Source organism: Portunus trituberculatus, chromosome 22 (assembly GCF_017591435.1).
Source record: "Portunus trituberculatus isolate SZX2019 chromosome 22, ASM1759143v1, whole genome shotgun sequence".
NCBI lineage: Eukaryota > Metazoa > Arthropoda > Malacostraca > Decapoda > Portunidae > Portunus > Portunus trituberculatus.
The window spans coordinates 6,240,276-6,259,866 of NC_059276.1; the positions used below are offsets into that span (position 1 = coordinate 6,240,276).

The 19,591-nt window shown below is 39.0% G+C and overlaps 2 protein-coding genes across 2 annotated transcripts in view; one reads left to right on the plus strand and one right to left on the minus strand.

Moving 5' to 3' along the window:
• The window catches only part of LOC123507589 (clavesin-2-like), a 20,985-nt gene extending 9,463 nt beyond the window's left edge, over positions 1-11,522 (plus strand). The window contains exons 2-7 of the mRNA XM_045260583.1: positions 3,589-3,786; positions 3,961-4,182; positions 7,942-8,135; positions 8,740-8,856; positions 9,153-9,246; positions 9,618-11,522. Coding sequence (XP_045116518.1) covers positions 3,594-3,786; positions 3,961-4,182; positions 7,942-8,135; positions 8,740-8,856; positions 9,153-9,246; positions 9,618-9,763 — 966 coding nt within the window. The 5' untranslated portion in view covers positions 3,589-3,593 and the 3' untranslated portion in view covers positions 9,764-11,522. The remainder of the gene's footprint in view (positions 1-3,588; positions 3,787-3,960; positions 4,183-7,941; positions 8,136-8,739; positions 8,857-9,152; positions 9,247-9,617) is intronic.
• A 217-nt stretch (positions 11,523-11,739) lies between these two features.
• Positions 11,740-17,293, minus strand: LOC123507590 (peroxisomal membrane protein PMP34-like). Its single transcript, XM_045260584.1, has 9 exons — positions 17,156-17,293; positions 16,874-17,061; positions 16,269-16,329; positions 16,059-16,125; positions 15,698-15,843; positions 15,088-15,222; positions 14,232-14,479; positions 14,066-14,133; positions 11,740-13,947 (listed from the first exon to the last, which is right to left on the minus strand). Exons 2-9 carry the CDS (start codon positions 16,937-16,939, stop codon positions 13,794-13,796), a joined length of 945 nt encoding a protein of 314 aa, XP_045116519.1. The 5' UTR covers positions 16,940-17,061; positions 17,156-17,293; the 3' UTR covers positions 11,740-13,793.
• Positions 17,294-19,591: the final 2,298 nt, after the last annotated feature.

Consider the following 19,591-nt stretch of genomic DNA (forward strand, 5'->3'; position numbering starts at 1 on the left):
TATTATTATTATTATTATTATTATTATTATTATTATTATTATTATTATTATTATTTGGGACATCTCTAATGACGGACTTTCACTCTCGACAGAGGAGAGAGAGAGAGAGAGAGAGAGAGAGAGAGAGAGTTTCTTCCTAATAAACACTTTTCCTTTTAGTATTTTGTTTTTCAATTTATGTACATTCTCTCTCTCTCTCTCTCTCTCTCTCTCTCTCTCTCTCTCTCTCTCTCTCTCTCTCTCTCTCTCTCTCTCTCTCTCTGAACATGTTTTCAGCAACCTGTTCCATTGAGGGCAAACATATTTTTTGTCCGTCTGTCTGGCTGTCCATCCGCCTGTCTGTCTGTCTGTCTGTTCATATTGGTATTTCCCGTAAAACCACACCCATGAGACAGAGAGAGACAGAGACAGAGAGAGAGAGAGAGAGAGAGAGAAATTGTCATGATAATCAATTTTAAGGTGAGAGAGAGAGAGAGAGAGAGAGAGAGAGAGAGAGAGAGAGAGAGAGAGAGAGAGAGAGAGAGAGACTGACTATTTTTCCCACTTACTTTCGACGCGTGACCCGACAAGGTGCCTTTTTATGACCCGCTGACCTTGGCTTAGAGAGAGAGAGAGAGAGAGAGAGAGAGAGAGAGAGAGAGAGAATTATCATAGTGCGACTATAATGGAAAAATAATCTCTCTCTCTCTCTCTCTCTCTCTCTCTCTCTCTCTCTCTCTCTCTCATGGCCATGACTACAAATATTCACTTTTCAACCACCGAGTAAACTTTTAACACTCATAGAAAACGAAGAATATTTAAGGGAGACTGTAAGAAAGGTCAGGGCAGGTTGAAAAAAGAAAAGAAAAGAAAGAAAGAAAGAAAAAGGTCATTGAAATAGGTCAAAGCGGAAACATTAAAGGTCTCAAGTTTTTCTGTTCATTTTTTTTCTTTACATTTTTTTATGGTTTTTGGTCAATGTGTGTGTGTGTGTGTGTGTGTGTGTGTGTGTGTGTGTGTGTGTGTGTGTGTGTGTGTGTCCGAGCCTTTCACTCTTAGGTAAGCTGGCTCCTCCTCCTCCTCCTCCAGAATGAGGCAACTCTTCTTCCTCCTCCTCCTCCTCCTCCTCCTCCTCCTCCATATTGTTTGTTTATATTTCTTTACGACAAGCAGGCGACAAAATTATGATGAGTCAGGCCATTTCACTTAATACTCTGGCTTTCCTTCCTCGACAGTATTGCGAGGAGGAGGAGGAGGAGGAGGAAGAGGAGAAGCTATGAAGAAATGTATTGTTTATTTTCATTCTCACCTGTTCGAAATACCTGAGTCATGGTTAGGTAAGAGAGAGAGAGAGAGAGAGAGAGAGAGAGAAAGGTGGTTATAGGAAATCTACTTATAAACTATTATTTTTGTTGTCGGTAAGATGATCAAGTTTCCTCACCAGAATTCGTTTACATAATTCAAATACTGTGGTTTAATTTTTTAGGGTCATTTGGTTAAAGTTCGTAATCAGATTTATGTACAGGTGAAACATTATACGGTTATCAGATTTTGAGTTGAATTAGTACCATAGCCAGATTTTTGTGGGTATTTTTCGTAGCATATTCGTATATTTATTTATGTAGGTGAAATTCTATACGGTCATTAGATTCTGACTTGTGTTAGTACGATAGGTTTTATGGGTATATTTCTTTATTTTTCTATTGTATTTATTTTTTCCTTTCTTGCATCTTCTACACCTGTCTAACTGTCTATCTGCCTGTCTGTCTATCGTTCTCTCTTATTCTTATCTCTTTTTTTTATTTGCACCACTTTGACCGGTCTGTTTTGCACGTCTTTCCTCCTTTGTCTATATTCAGCTATACATTTACATATTCACTTATTCATTCACCTCTTTAGAAACCTGCGTCGCGTCATCAATTAACCAAAGTAAGGCAAACACATGCATTAGTGCCATCGAGTTTAAAGACACACCATCAGCCTGAGAACCGCCTTCTCCAGAGTCATTTCCTGCAGCAGTGAGGCGCCGAACCCACAGGCTCTCACATCCGTATTGGTGCTGGCGTGCTGCTTCCCAGAAGGTAGAGGGATACACAAATAGGTGCATATCCTGCTTTCACCTATACTACTGCTACTACTACTGCTTCGGCTACTACTACTACTATTGCTACTACTACTACTATCGCTATTACTACTATACTGCTACTGCTACTTCTACTTCTACTTCTACTTCTACTTCTACTACTACTACTACTACTACGTACTAACAAACCCAATAACTCAGACGGTTTATATCTTTCTATACGATATTTCAAACTCCATCCATCTCTCTATCTATTTATCTATCTATCTGTTTATGTATCTATCTATCTGTCAAGCTTCTAAGTCTATTAGTTTAGCATTCCACATCGGCGCAAGTCCCATCCCTTCCCTGCGCCGCGCCATGACAACACGAGCCACCACGAGTGAAAGTCTCGCCGTGGGAAAGTATGTGTGTGTGTGTGTGTGTGTGTGTGTCGTCCATTCGTACACGCCCAACATGTGGTGGTGGTGAAAATATTACGTGTACATAGAGAGAATGGGGAAGTGACGTGTGTGTGTGTGTGTGTGTGTGTGTGTGTGTGTGTGTGTGTGTGTGTGTGTGTGTGTGTGTGTGTGTACTAGAATGACATATAAAGACAACGATTGTTAATTTGTTTTCATTTCGTCTATTTTTTCTATATATGTCTTTATCATTTCTTACAGTAATTTGTTTATTTATTTATTTATTTATTTATTTATTTATTTATTTATTTATTTATTTCTGCATCTCTCGTGTATCTACGTGTCTTTGTATTGCACCAAAGAATCTCCTCTCTCCTCTCTTTCTCTCCCACTATCCTTTCCTCTCGTCCTTTCTCTTTGTCCTAATTCCTTGTGGCTGTCCTTTCCACACACACACACACACACACACACACACACACACACACACACTCTCTCTCTCTCTCTCTCTCTCTCTCTCTCTCTCTCTCTCTCTCTCTCTCTCTCTCTCTCTCTCTCTCTCTCTCTCTCTCTCTCTCTCTCTCTCTCTCTCCCATATTCGTCAAGTATTAACCACTAAGCAAACACGAACAAGACTCTCTGTCCCTCCACCCTCACCATTCATTCTCCTACCTAATAAGAAATAAGAAAAACAACAAACTTCCTCAACCTGTAACTCGTTCCAGCCCTTTCACTGTTCCTTGTCACGTGTTTCCTTGCTGACTGACCACTCTCAGCCACCTTTCCCTATTCCACAGCTAAAAATATAGTCTTATTAGTTTTTTATTCTTACGGATGCTTATAAAGAACTCGTAAGTTGATTGTAAAGCTAAGACAGTCACGTTTTGTTTTTCCCTGTATGAGAGATGGACAGTCTTATCTAGTCTTTTCATTCTTACGTATGCTTATAACGACCTCGCAAGTTGATAATAATGCTAAAAAGGTCATTTCGTTTAGTTTTTCCCCTGCAGGAGTGATGGGCAATCCTATTCTTAGTCTTTTTTAGTCTTTTCATTCTTCCAGATGCTTTTAAACACCTTATAAGTTGATTATAATGCTAAAAATGGTCAATACGTTTTGTTTTTCCAGGAGTGATGGGCAGTCCTTTAGGTAGCGAGGAGGCGGGGGCGGTGCTGGGGCCGGATCAGTACGTGTGCACGCTGCCCGCTGAGGTGTGCAAGCTGGCGGAAACCCACTTGAAGGAGGAGGAACAGGCGAGGACGTCAGCGATTGTTCAGATGCGTAATTTCATCTCCAGTCACCCCTTGATTACCAAATGCAGGATGGGTAAGACTTCTGTGGTTTGGTTAAGCTAGGTTTGGTCTCTCTCTCTCTCTCTCTCTCTCTCTCTCTCTCTCTCTCTCTCTCTCTCTCTCTCTCTCTCCACAACTGTTACCAATACCACCACCGCCACCACTATCACTACTACCACCACCACCACACCTCCGTCTCCCTCAACAGATGGCAACTTTCTTCTGCGGTTCTTGAGGATGAAGAAATTCCGGGTGGAGGAGGCGCAGGAACAACTGGAGAAGTACTTGAGGATGCGTCAGGAACACCCGCAGTGGTTCACGAAGCTGAATATTCTCGACCCCACGTTAGATGAGCTCATTTCAACGGGGTACTTTTTTGCACTGCCTGAGAGGGACGAGTCTGGCAGGCGGGTGTTCTTCAGTGTTGGTGGTAAGTTATGTCATCTTGCGCACCGCTTTCTCTGCTCCCTCTAACTCCTCTAGTACTGTGGCGCATTTCTACCGTGAGTTTTGGGTATGATTTGACGATTTTATTGACATTAGGTAGGATCTGTAGAGGTCAGAAGGTAAATAGCCACAGTCTTCACCATTTTAATCACCACATAAGTTTATGAAGCTGTAAAAAAGTCACGAAATAGTATGCAGAGTGAATATGAAAACGTGTCATGTTACTGAAAATAAAATAAGTTTTTTTTTTTTTTTACTGTTTTAGAAGCCGATTAAAGCTTTCTTCATGATCAGCTTTTAAAAACAGTCTTGGTGATCACTTTTTTTTTTTTATGGGGTGGGATATTTTATGGTTTATAGAGGCAGATTAATACTATTTCTTCATTATCAGCAAGGGGAGTAATCTTAAACTAGACTAATAGATTTGATAGCATTTGAAAATATTCGTGATGATAATTCTTTGAGGTGGGGTTACGGTTTTAGTGGCAGATTAACACTATTTTTTCATTATGAGCAAGGGGAAGAATCTTAAACCATGCTGATCAATTTTGCAGCCTTTGAAAATAGTCGTAGTGATCATTTTGAGGGTGGGAGGTGTGGATTTTTAAACGTTTTTAGAGGCAGATTAACGCTATTTCTACATTTTCAGCAAAGAGAATAATTTTAAGCTAGACTAATAAATTTTGTAGCTTTTGAAAATAATCGTGTTAATTTTTGTACGGAGTGGGAGTTTTTTTACGGTTTTAGAGACAGATTAACACTATTTCTTCATATTCAGCAAGGGGAGTAATCTTTAACCAGGCTAATCAATTTTGTAACTTCTGAAAATCGTCGTGGTGATCATTTTTGGGGAATGTGTGGGTTTTGTTACGTTTTTAGAAGCAGATTAACATTATTTCTTCATTATCAGCAAGGGGAGTAATCTTGAACTAGACTAATAAATTTTGTAGCTTTTGAAAATAATGAAGTAATAATCTTTTAGGGGACGGATGTTTAACGGTTTTAGTGGCAAATCAACACTATTGCTTCATTATCAGCAAGGGGAGTAATCTTGAACTAATCAATTTTGTACCTTTTGAAAATATTTGTGGTGATATTTTATATGGGTATAACTGCAGTATTTCTAACCTCTTTGCTCTCTCATTACTACTGTTTTCAAAGCCCACGGAGGTGATTCGCTGGATTATCATGTGTTTCTTTTGTCAGTAGTGTGGAAGTCATGTTAACCCGTCACTAGAGTCTCGAAAAATTTATTCTTTTGAAGGTGATGTAAACCCAGTGATTGTGTTGGTTAGCTTGTCTTTAGTGGGAAGGAAAGGTAATGTGTTTGATAAAGGTACAGTGACGTATCAGTAACTTACCAGTGTCGTGTGAGTTCAATGTCTGATATATGTGACGCTACAGTGACGTCTTTTCACACATCCAAAACAGCAGTGATTTTCAAGATGGCAAAGTTTTCAGCTGTACTTTTTTCCAGTTCCTTTAATCTTTCACTGTCTTCCCCCCTCCCCCTTTGTCCATGACGTCTTTACACACATCCAAGAGAACAGCGATTTTAAAATGACAATGTTTACAGCTGTACTTTTCTTCCTTTCATGATTTTTGGTTATTTTGTCTCCAGTTGCCTTATCTTTCACTGTCTTCGCTATTTTTTTCCTTTATCTATGAGCAGTACAGGTAATATTGCTATAATGTTCATTGCGCAACATATACTTAGTGTGAAAACTTCTAAGCTATACCGCGACTACTTTTAAAAGATTCTAGTTGAAGTTACGTGAGTTTTCAATTGTTTAAACGATTCTAGCGACATATAGGCAAGCTTTCTATATTATTAATCCCTTCAGTAGCATGACGCGTATCCATATATATTCTGCTTACTATCTGGTGATTTTATAAAGCTTCAGATACTTATGTTGGCATTAAAATAGTGAAAAGTACGGCCTAATCTTCTGACCTCTATAGACCCCTAATGTAAATAAAATCGTCTAATCATGCCCAAAACTCAAGGTAGAAATGCTTCCCAGTACTGAAGGGGTTGAAAGGTTGTTTTTTAAGTTGCGTGAGTTTTCAAGGATGTTTAAACGATTCTAGCAACAGATTGGCAAGCTTTCTATCATTAACAAGAGAAACACACCTTTGAAGATCCGGCTGCTCTTCTCTGTATTCTAAAATTAGTCGTGGTGAGAGTAAAGTGTTTCAGAATTAAGATCTTGCATAATATTTTTTTTTTTTTTCACTGTTTATTCCACGTCAAGCTGTTAAAATCGCCTTTATTTTGCCGCTCTTGATTATTACTTCGTTATTAGTGCCGTTATGATTCTTTCTCTTACTTCCATTTTTTTATTTTTTTGGTTATTACTGTTTTCGTTTTTATTCTTTCGCTATTACTCATTATTCTTTCGTTATTGCTCATTATTCTTTCGTTACTATTCATTATTTATAACCATCTTTTATAATCATTCTTTCATTATTACTTTCATTTTTACTTTCAATTCAAAATCCTTTCCTTGTACACCAAAATTCTTCATCATTACTTTCATTTTCACTTTCAATTCAAAATGGTTTCCTTGTACACTAAAATTCTTTCGCACTGTCTACTCGTCATAACATTTCTCCAACATCCTGTCGTGTGTTCCGCGTTATTACCCTCCCATCATCATAATTATTTTTACATAACACTGGAGGAGCCGTCAATGAAAGGCCCCTCCTGTATTACTGCCAGCTGCTAGAATCTGAAGAAACTCGTGGTTCGGGCAACATTGTGCTGGTATTAATATGTCTGCAATGCGTCAGGCTGCGTGCATTGAGGGTTAAGACAGATGGTGAAGCTTGACAGCTGAGACGATGGAAGAGATGTGTGCGCTTTCTTATCTTATTATTACATTACCACGGTGCCATATTCTTAAGAAGACGCCACATCTCTACTTTCAAAAGACTCTAGTTGAAGATACACGAGATTGTTAAGGGTGTTTTTACGGTTGTAGTGACAGATGAACAAGATTTCTATATCATTAACGGGAGAGAAACACTCTTGAGAATGCGGCTAATCATCCATGTGGCCTTTGAAAATAGTCGTGGTGAGAGAGCAGAGGGTTTCAAAAAGCAAGCAGAAGGTCTGTCCACTGTGGTATCAAATAATTCCATCATGTGAAAATAGACAGATGTGTGAGTTATGAGACAGCACGTGACGGTAAAGAAATGACGTATGGTGTCTCCCTTGAGTACATAATTCATAGGGACACTGAGGTTTATGATGGGATTAATTCATTACCTTCACTGCAGATCTATCCTTCTCATTTCTCACCGAATTTCACAGCAAGAATGAAGTAGCTACAACATTTTAGGCATTTATTAAAATCCAAGATATTTGTGTCTTTCATATGTTATTATTATTATTATTATTATTATTATTATTATTATTATTATTATTTCTGTGCTGTATTGATTTATCCAAGGGTGTTTTTATGCTTATATGAATAGTTTAACAAATATCCCACCATATGAATAGGAAGGAAACCAAGAAAACGAGACCTAACGCTTTTGTACCCTTGGAAAAAATGTTAAACAGACAGAACAAGGCGCGCTGTTTGTTTCGAGGCTTCATAACACTCCTACTTTGAATAACCTTTTTGGCCTTTTTCCTTAAAGACTAACACCTCAGTGGGCCTTTATTCCTTAGCCAGTACTACTCATGATAAAAAACAGGAGACCACACTATTTACCCTGCACTCTTCCACACTAGGCAAGATGGACCCCACCCGCTTCACAGCCTCAGACCAGATGCGCTCTATGCTGGTTGGTTTTGAGTCTTTGATTGAGGATGAGGAGAACCAAGTGCGTGGCTTCACCTACATCTTTGACGAGAAGGAGCTGGGCCTCTCCATCATCACTCTTTGGACTCCCTCTGATGTGTCCAAGGCCTTCCAGTGCTGTGAGGTAAGGCAGCTAGTCACTCGGTACGGTCTTCAAAGGCCTTACTGAGATTGGGTTGAGTTTGGTGCACAAGAATAGATAGGGAGCCACTAGGGTTTGTTTTTCAAGGATTTGCCAGGGGATGGGTTCGTGTTTAGTGAGATAAGTAGCCACTAGAGTACGCTTTTTCAAGGGTTTACTGAGATGGGGTCAACTTTGGTGGACTGGAATAGACACCAGCCACTAGAATGTTTTTCAAGGGTTTATCAGGAGATATGGTCAAGTTTGATGGACCGGAATAGACAAACAGCCACTAGAGTATGCTTTTTCAAGTGTTCAGTTTGGCTGAACTGGAATAGACAGGCAGCCACTAGATAGATTTAAGTTTGGTGGACTGGAATAAACAGACAACCAACAGAAAAAGTCCGTAATAACTGCTATTTTCTTCAAAGGCCAAGAGGCAGTGCTATTTTTTTCTTATTTATTGGTATCTTATTACACATTGTACTGTATATTTCATGTCTATTTCTTTTATATATATATATATCTATTTGTTTATATTTTACTCATGAATCATCATCTTTATCATAACAGAAGTGTAATGATTATTGTCTTCTTTGTGTGGCAGAAAACCATCCCCATGAGGCACAAAGAGATCCACATTGTGAACCTGCCCACCGCACTCATGGCCGTGTTTGAGTTTGCCAAGACGTTGCTCTCAGACAAGATCAAAAACAGGTTCCAGGTAAATTTTTAGCACAAGGACCTGCTGAGCTTGGTAGACCATGTATAAAATTGTGCCAGGGTTACAAGAGAATTGCCACCCTCTCCAAGCACAGTGAAGCAAGACTGAATGCATAATATTGTCACTGCAAGCACTACACTAGACATAGAACAACTCACTTCACCAAAATGAGACAAATGAGTGAGAAAGATGCCAGGAAAACTCAGGCTAAACACATGTAGACACCCTAATATCCCAGAAATGAAGCCAACAAACTTGAATGGTTTCTAATATGTGAACTCTCCTCTGCCTTCCAGATGCACAGTGACAACAGCAAGCTGAGGCAAGCAGTGCCCTCCAGACTCCTTCCCAAAGAGTATGGAGGCACTGTTCCCATGGCCGACATGATCCGTAAGTGTGCTGGATGCATGGATAGAGAGAGAGAGAAAGAGAGATAGAAATAGAAATACCAAGAGGAAAGTTCAACAAAAATGAGAGAGAGAGAGAGAGAGAGAGAGAGAGAGAGAGAGAGAGAGAGAGAGCTAAAAAATGGAAGTACCAGGTGAAAAGTTCAATATAATGAGGAAAACATTGTAAACTGATAATGAAAGACTTAAGACAGACTTCTCAAACAACAATGGACATACAAACATTATACCAGGTTATTAATATGGTCAGAGTAGATCCTAAATTATTTAATCTCCATGCAAGTTTTCCTTTAACACTCCAAACCTAACCTGATCTAGTACATGTAATTGTTTCTAATGTTTCTCTCTCGGCAGAAATGTACAAGAAGGAGCTGCTGTCAGTGAGGAGTCGTGTGTTGATGCTGGACCAGATGCACATTGCCAAGAAGCCCAAGAACAAGAGGATTGACAAAGCCCTCACTACAATCCAGCGTAACTTTAAGAAGCTTGACATTGATTAAGGAACCTCAAGTGTTGCCACCCAAGAGAAGAAAGGTACAAGTAGATTCTTGAGATTCACAAATACAGAACAAGTTGTAGAAGTTTGTACATTAGAAGTAGCTTGAAGGAATGACATGGGAGAATAGCTACAAATGTGGATCTTACATGACAAGCAAGATTTACATATGAACTGAGGAACCTGTAGCAGTGTAGAAGCAGCACTACACTGTCCAAATAATGATGTCATGTCAGGAAAGGCAAAGTTGTAGCCCCATACTTTCCGCTACACTTAGATTAAAGGTAACAGAAGTAGTACAAGGAACATAACAAGAGCATTATGTGAAGAAAAGTTAAGATGTAGCTCATAATGTCTGTCTTGCTTAGCGTGAAGGCAGCAGAGATTCATGTATAGACTGACAGGATGGTGTAAGTATGATAGTTAGAACACCACACAGTCTCCATGTCATACTCAAGGCAGATCCCACCTAAAAGGGAGAGTGCCATCCTCAGCCTCAGTGTGGCAGCATTACAGGCCCCCTTGTGCACAGTTAGAGGCTACAGTAGTGTGCTCATGTCCACCTCCTGAAGGCTGATGATATGTGGTCTTTCATAGAGTTAATGAAGAGTGTCTTTGAAATATTCAGTAGTGTATAATTCAATATCCCAGTGCTACAATAGATTGGTTGATTTTCTGAAGGCAGTAGTTGACCGCTCACTCACCATGCTTCCCAATATGTGATTCTTTTTATGTGAACTGCAAGGAATATCTGTGACTCGGCTAGATGTACAGTATACAAAGACACAAATGTGAACTGAATCCAGGTAAATTAAAAAGGAACTGCATGTTTACTTAATAAGTTCATGAAATTTGTATTGACATAAATGTTAGTCTTTAGCATTAAGATAAGAAATTTGCTTATTCTCTGCCTTTTATAATGGAAGCTTATAGAAGGTTTGGGCATCAAATTTAGACATAGCTGAAGAAATGCATAAAATTTTTCAGAATGCAAATGAATGTATGATATATTTCTAAGTTAAACAATTCTGGGAAACATATCAGATATAAAAACAGCTAAGGTATGGTAAGTTTTACTCTGTAGTTTGAGAATTAACTATGATGTGTAAGAGCAAAGCTGGGATTGTTTTTCCCAAGCACAATGATAATGACAAGGTAAAAAGAAACTAGATTTATTTGAATTAGGAATTATCTCAGAATCAGAGATTTTAGATTACCTCTTTATGTTTCTGATGCTTCACACACCAGATAATGTCCCTCAAGGGGGTATTCAAAAGAGAAGAGCATTCACTTCTCCCTATCTAAACAGTGGCTATCTTACAAATTATATATAAAAAAAAGTTCATGTTAAAGAATATCTACACTAAGTAATCAATTATAAATCACATAAGTCCCAAGAGGATGAATATTAAGTACACAGAAGTTAGTGTAAGGCGTCAATAATTCCTGTGGTGTACAGCGGCTGCCAGCATGGTGGCTGCACCTCAATGAACTCTAGTCATACATTAGGAGTTCTTCCCATCCTTCGTAAGGCTCGCCAGGGTACAGCACTCAATACACACACAACTCACTCCAGGTTGTGTCATCGCCCTGTACCACATGTGCTAGTGTGTCACCCCTGTGTAGACTATTTATTGCTCTAGTGAAGTGTTGCTGTGTATACGTTTGTTTTCCACGACCGTGATGGTTTGGAAGGTTAATGTATGTGTGTATGCATATGCGTGTGTGTTGACAGTACTGTTGTAATAAATTATCCGATTTATCTTTGTGATGTCTTACATAGCTCATCTTACGCCTTCCTCAGTTATACCAGATCCACCTGTCAAAGCAATGAAAATATCACAAGCCTTGCTCCTAAATGACTTCTAATCTGATGGTCAATACCTGCAGGATCATTGCTTGTCAACACTTCCATCACAACTCTTGAAATGGAGCAAGGCAGCATCTTAGAATGGTGTAGTTACAAATGACAGATCATGATGGTGGTTATTCATATTTATTTTGGAGGTTTACAGATTTAGTTGATGTTTTGATGGGAATGAAATCCTTCTCATGGGGTATCAAACAATAACATTATATTTTCTACATTCTATAAACAAGAATGATTATTTTTTATAAAAAAGTAACTAGAAACATATTTTGTGTTCTTTATGAAATTTAAGATGAAGAAAGAAAAGAAGCTTAAAAAGATCAGTAATGTGTTCCCTGAGACATGAACATTTCAAGGATTCCACACGCAGATGTATGAACAAATGCCATGAAAAGCGCACCTTCCATTAGCATGACTATTTGGAATGGACTAGAAGCAGCAAGTCAGCATCAAACTGAGGGGAAAGCTAATGTTGATAAAAAAGACTGGTGGACCACACACCTACAGTTGAGATCCTCTACCATAGAACTACATAGATGACTACAGCCAGTCACATATTATCCTACTTGTGCTGCTCCTGTGTGGGAAGACAGGCACTGCTTCCATGCATAAAAACAACTGTGCCTTTACACTGTCCCTAATACAGCAGGTCATCACCACCCAATCCTTCATGTCATCCATTCTTCCCTATGACTGACTTTGTGCAAACATTTCTGCCCTCTTCAAGGGTAAAGATGTTTCCAGTCAACCATCTCACACTTCCTTCCACTTACAGCTATTTTGTGCAAACTTTGTGAATGAATGCATCAACACTAAATATACCAACAATTAGATTCACATACTTGCATCATTTCAGAGTTAAATTACTCCTGGATGAACATGATGGTAACTCAATGTTGTTGAACTTGATATCATTGATGCCTTTAAAAACAATCACCCACTAAAACCCTGTCTACAATCAAGCACAGCTGGATCACTAAGACCCCAATGATATCTGGTTAGCCTAGACTGCTCACACTGGTTCACCTTTCCTGTCCATTACCATCTCAGACAACACTACCACAACATACTCCAGGCACCAAATTACACAACACAAAGCCGAATCAACAGCCACTATGACACCAATGCAATATGAAAATGTTCTAACATATTAAATACCAAATATTGGAGGTATTAATAGAAGTGAATATTTACATACACATCAACATCCACAGCATCCAGAACCCTCACACAAACACATTCTTCACACAAATTTGACACTTACCACTCACACATTTTAGGTCCCACAACATACATTTCTACCAGCAAAATATACACACACTACCAGACAGTTGTTGCATATCTTAACATACAACTTCACTAACTGTCAGGCAGCAGTTTCATAACTCATTCTGAAAATTTATCACAATAAACTCTAATAAATGCTTTCTATTAATAAAAAAAAAATATTACAATGAAGATGATTAGCAAAAGGTTAGAAATGGACATATTAGTGGGACTGCATGTCAGTTTAGAGAGGAGATGGAGAGTACTAGAGAGAAACTAAACAGAGAGTAATGACCAGAGAAAAGCTTTGGGATGAAGTGAAGGAAGACATGCAGGTGATGAATGTAGCAGAATAGAATGGAGAAAATATAGATCGTAAAGAAAGGTAAATAGTAGAGGCAGATAATCCACTGTGGCAACCCTTGATGGGACCACTAGACTGAAATTAATGCAGCGACACAAACATAAATTCCTCAACAGCTTACTCAGGTGATGCTGACTCATTACATATTGTTCACTGTACGAGATAATTAGTTAGTTTTCACATTAAAATATATTACAATAGAAACACACAAACTCGAATGTTAATACTGTGAATGAGAAAAGAATTGAATACTACTATACTTTGTTCACAATGGCACAATAAAAAAAAAAACTAAATCTAGGAATGCTAAGAGTTAATTAATTGCATCTAATATGAAAGACATGCAAATAAATACCAGATTCCAACATGAAGCAATAAATCACAACCATAAATAAATAAAAACATGGAAAATAAATTACAAAACGATATATTACACTTCTGAAACTATCAATTTAATGGACCCAAACTTGTTCTATGCGCACACACACACACTTTACTTTACTTTACTTACACACACAATCTATGTCACCCTGCTCACTGCTTCACCACTAAGCGTTGTCGACCCATCAAGACAGCAAAGACAGCGGCAGCAATCTTCTCATAGCACACAAACATTAGAGCTGCAGCCAGCACTGTTTGCAGCAACTTAGCCTCCAGACCTTTGAACAGTCCCTTGGGTCCCTGCAGTCTGAAACAACAATAACATCAACAATACCATTAATTACGTGTGTTAGAAGCCAGGCAGACACAAGGAGACCAGATCAGCGCATGAATATAAAAGTGTGTCCTATGGTAGTCACACTTACTTCAAGATGTACAGCATGAGGGTGATGATGCCGGCGTTCTGTGGAATCCCCTCGTAGGTGTGGCCATGCTGTGGGGAGGCAAGAGACACAGACATCAAGACCAAGTTACATATGCAGAATTATGGCTAGATAAACCAAGATGGACTCAAACCCAACACACACGCACCCTTTGCTTGGCCTGCACCAGCTGGATGGGGTAGGTGAGCACAGTGGCCACAGTCTTGGCCACTGCACCCACCAGGAACACAGTGGAGGAGCTGAGTTGCCGGCCACCAGACACCCTCATGGCCTGCCGCTTGGCTGCTTCGTACACCATGAACTGGATGGCTGGGTTGACAGTCAGCACCAGGGAGGATGTAGCACCAGACCACAGACCTGCCAGACCCTCCTCACGCCACACTCGCCTCAGTCCATCTGTGAATAAAAGGATGAATAACAGCATGCAGGAAGTGAATATTACCCCTCTCATTAATAACTAACCATTCTGATACAACTCCTCGTTCTACAGCCACTAGCTTGAACTTGCTAGAAATTGTAAAATGTGTTCTTGTTTATCTCCTTTCTTGCAGATGCTTACACACTCCATACATGGCTTCTTGTGCTGTGATTTAATGCATACTGTAGTGAGAGGGTTGAGAAGTGGAAGGAGTGAGAGAAGGAAGGATGAATATAACACCAAGGAGGCTATAAATCAGACCTACCCATGGCAATCCCAATACAGAGTATCCTACTGCTGAATATTCATTACTAAACATACAACTAAACAGTAATGGAGAAGTATTCATGATGCTTCAACATTTGAGTGTGTAAGGATGTCTAAGAATGATACAGCTAACATTACTGACCTATACATTCAGCAACATCTCCAGTGAAAGACAAAACCACTGACTTTATTCCTTGCCAGAAACAAACAGAACACCACTCCAGGACCTTCAACACCCTGGAGTTTCTCAACAATTGACAGGGTGTAGCAGAGAGGAGACAATTGCCCAGCCAACCCTCCCCCGGCTGCCAAGACCTACCCAGCATGCCCTTGTAGTGGTGGTTGGTGACAGGGGCAGTGGGAGTGGTGGGTTGCTTGCGGCGGTGCACACCCTGCATCTTCAACCTGGTGTTCACAACCCACAGGGGGTTTGTTGCCATCACATTGACAGAACCTGAGGAAATGTATTCTGATGAGCCAGTGGCACTAATATATTATCACACCTCCAGCCCAGTGTGTTGGTGACATCAACACAACTCACTGGAAGAACAAACACAACAACATAAGAGATAAGAGTATTCATGAGGTAGGTGGAAAGAGACCAGACCAGTGGGAAGAACTAAGAAGACATGGAGAAAGTGCATTCAGCAGGATATGGACCTTCTGAGAATGAATGGGGAAATGAATGGGAAATTTGCACAAGATAGAAGAGAATGGAGAAGAGTCATTGCATTTTCAAACCCAATAGGATGTTTAACAATAAAGAAAAAAAGAAGAAATGTTATACATAACATTTGGGAAGAATAAAAAGTACTCAATCATATAGCAAGGCCACAAAGTTCTCAATATATTCATTACAAACCAGCGAAGTGGAACACAGGAGAGCCAGAATGCAAAAGACTGTCAGTATTCAATGTCCCAGCACTCACCAGCCATCATTGCCAGCAACAGGTCCTTGATGGCAGCCTGCTCCTTGTTGGCCACACGCTTCAGGCCGTGGAAGGTGTAGAAGTAGACAAAGTTGGAGCAGTATAGCGACTCAATGACCGGCAGCAGTCCTCGGTACAAGCCAACTCTGACAGGTTAAGAGATGGTTACTGTTGCTGTCAATGCTGCTACTGTTACTACTGTTGTCAATGTTGCTACTGTTACTACTGTTGTCAATGCTGCTACTGCTACTACTACTACTATACTTGCTGTTTTGATTTATAGCTGTTTAATAGAGAATCCAAACTATTACAACTACTACTGCTCTCTCTCTCTCTCTCTCTCTCTCTCTCTCTCACTTACAATCCTTCATCACGATAAATCTCAATCATCTGGGTAAAAGTGTTCCTGCTTGTCCGTCCTTCTTCCACTGAAAAAAATAAATAATCCACCTTGAACCAAATTGAACACAGGTATATCAAACTTATCATTTCCACCAGTCACAGCACAGGTATGTTATTACTGGGGTGTGGCTCAGGTGTTAGTGGTGGCGGCAACACACCTCATACTCACACTGAAGTCTGGTGCGTACTGTGTCCAGCGGGAAGAAGGTCGCCATAGCCACTGCCGACCCCTGCAACACACCACACAACTTGTAATGCACACACACACACACACACACACACACAGAAAAATAAAATTGTCCAAAAAAAAGGGAAATTAAATAGTAAAGATCATACATAGCTAGAAAAATAATAAATGTATAAAGAAAGGAAGAAATTATCACAGTAACAATAGCAATGGTAATAATAATAATAATAATAACTAGGTTACATAAGAGTAATGGAGAGGATTATATGCAGCTGTGGGGAAAATATGGATGGAAAAACCCAGAAAAGAGATAAGACAGATAAGGAAGGTTATATAAGGCAGCATCGATTAAATAAAGACAAAATAACATGGAGAAACATGAAATACGACAGCAGTGTGGATAAAAATAATAAAATAACCAGGAAATAATACTAGCACTAATGAGTAAATAAATAAATAAATGAATACTTGATTATAAGAGCAAGAAATATAGCTAAAAAGGCGAAACAAACACGTAAGGCCATTCAAAGCCCTCATTAACTCGTACAACAGTTAACGAGTGAGCACAGTAAGACATTTATACTCACACATCCCCCAGCAATGGCATGAACTAAAGAGCTGTAGGAGAAAAGACCGCTTCTTTCCTTCCCCATAATGCCTTCTGCCCCTCTCGCTGTGTTGTAATAAGGCTATATACTCCTCCTGTACCTCTTCTCTCTTCCTTCGTTGTATTTCACACGTCAACACAGCAGCCGACACGGTAAGCCTTTGATAGCTGCGGCAGGAAATAATTTGTTGATTTTAATTTAGTTTATTTTCTCCCTTGTCTCAAGGTTATTTTCAGGTTTTTAGTGCAGATTTACACCCACCTCACTCCAGCTGACGAGTGTGCTTAGTCACGTGTAGTTACAACGTGTATTTCATTGTTAATTTAGTGTTTTTTCTATCCCCCTTCCGGCTGTGTTTGGGTGAAGGTGGCGATGGTGGTGGTCTGCAGCAGGGCTGCCAACTGTTCTTTGATTTCTTTCATAACAAAAATAATACTTTACTATCTTATCTTCAGAGCTAGGTGTGACTATAATTTTTCAAATGCTTCTTTGACTTTGCGACTTTGCCGTCGGATTTGGTGTGATTGAGACTCCATTTTTTTACCCTGCCAGTGCGACTTTGCGATTTTTTTACCCAACCCCTCCCCTTAGTGCGACTTTGCGGGTTTTACACCCTCAGTGCGACTTTGCCACTTTCAACCGCTTGATGCGACTTTGCCACTTTCAACCGCTTGATGCGACTTTGCCATTTTCAACCGCTTGATGCGACTTTGCGATTTTTTTTTTTTACAACTTTGGTGCGACTTTACAATTTTTTACCACCTTAGTGCGACACCAACTTTTTTTTTTTTACCTCGGCCATTATTGCGACTTTGGAACTGCGACTTTTCTTTCCCGGTGCGACTCCACTAAATTACAAAGTAAACTTAAGCATGATAACAGAAACATGCTTTTACAAGGTAAAAAACTTTTTTTTTATGCAGCCTATAAGGAACTATAATATTTATAGGTCATCCTTTTCTTTCTCCTCCTCCTTTCTCCTCCGCCTCCATCAACTCTAGCCGCGGCATTTTCTTTAAGAAAACTCCTCTTTGTTCCTATTCAAACTCGCGGCTAGAGGTGCGACTTTGCTTAGTCCGAAATTTTCGACTCTGACTTCCAGCCCTGTTTATATTTCATACCCTTCCTGTAATTTTTTTGTTGATTATTGATTATCATTTTTAAGATGGTGACGGTGATTTTATTTTATTTTATTTATTAATTTTATTTATTTATTTATTTTATTTATTTATTTATTTTTTTTTTTTGCAAAGTTGCGAAAGTTAATCCTGCTGTGAATAAAACTTAATAACAATAATGTCACATGAGCCTCACAAATTTTTCATTCACTTACTTTCCATTTCTCACGAACCCAAAAATCAGCCATTTTTATTTATTGTCATCAACAATCACATTTAATGTTCAATAATGCAGTATTTAGTTATGCGATACTCACACTGACAGCATCGCAGAAAGTAGAGACAAGTAAGTGCAGTAACATTTCATACAGAGAGATTGCATGCTTGGATACAGCTGATAAATAGACATGGATCAGTCACTTGTAGGCCTTGCAGGTATTATTATTATTATTATTATTATTATTATTATTATTATTATTATTATTATTATTATTGTTATTATTATCATTATTGATATTATTGTTATTTATTCATTCTAGTACCTAGTTCTTTCATTTCATCCTCCCCCACTCTGCTGTCAAATCCTCTTCTTTGCTCGCTCTATCCTCCTCCTCCTCCTCCTCCCACGCCTCTTTGCTCTCCCACGCTCATCCTAACTCCCACGCTCACCTCATATCCTCTCTCTCTCTCTCTCTCTCTCTCTCTCTCTGGCATTCTTAGTTTCATCTCTCTAGCTTGTATTATTTGCTCTACAAAACTAATCTTCCCCAAAATGTACGTTATGCTGAGTTTCATGGCAATTCACTACCACCTCTCAGTCTACCCGCATCTTTTTCATCAAGTATTTGTTTGATTTATCTATCTATTTATGTATTTTTGGGGGGTTTGTTTTCTCTCTGTGTATCGTTTCTTCTCTTCAGGGGCGTGTCGTTCATTATCTCTTCAATTATTCATTTCTAAGCTCTCTACTGCGCAGTGAGGTGTTAAAAATGTTGCTAACGTATCATTTTTCCTTCCTCTCTCATGCAATTGTTGTTGATATTGTTTCTTTATCTGTGTTGTGTCTGTTTAGGTGTTGCAAGCAATGGTTTTTCTCGACAATGCTTTAGTTTCATATATTTTAATCTTGTTTCTTCTCAGCTTTCTACTATTGAGTGTCTGTGCAGAGAGGGAAGTTTGCGGGTTTGTCTCTGCATGATAAGCTATGTTACAAGATGTCTTTTAGTTATTAATGCCTCATACGCATATATTCAATAATGGTCCCTTTAACTATATTTTGTAGCCCCGTTCAAAGTATTTATCCATATCAAGAGAGCATTCGACTAGTACAGTTTTCTATTGAACTTTCATCTAACCAAAGCTCTAATAAACACATAACAATACAGTATAAGTCATACATAAATCTCGTATTCTTTTCAGTCATTACCGGAGAAAAATAACCTTATCCTAGAACTGCCAAACTAAACAATTTGTGCTAAAAAATCAATCTTCCTCGTATAATACTAAAGAAATACAGATAAAGGGCATAGTATCAAATTAATTGCATTATATTCATTTAGTTAGAGGAATAAAACAAGAC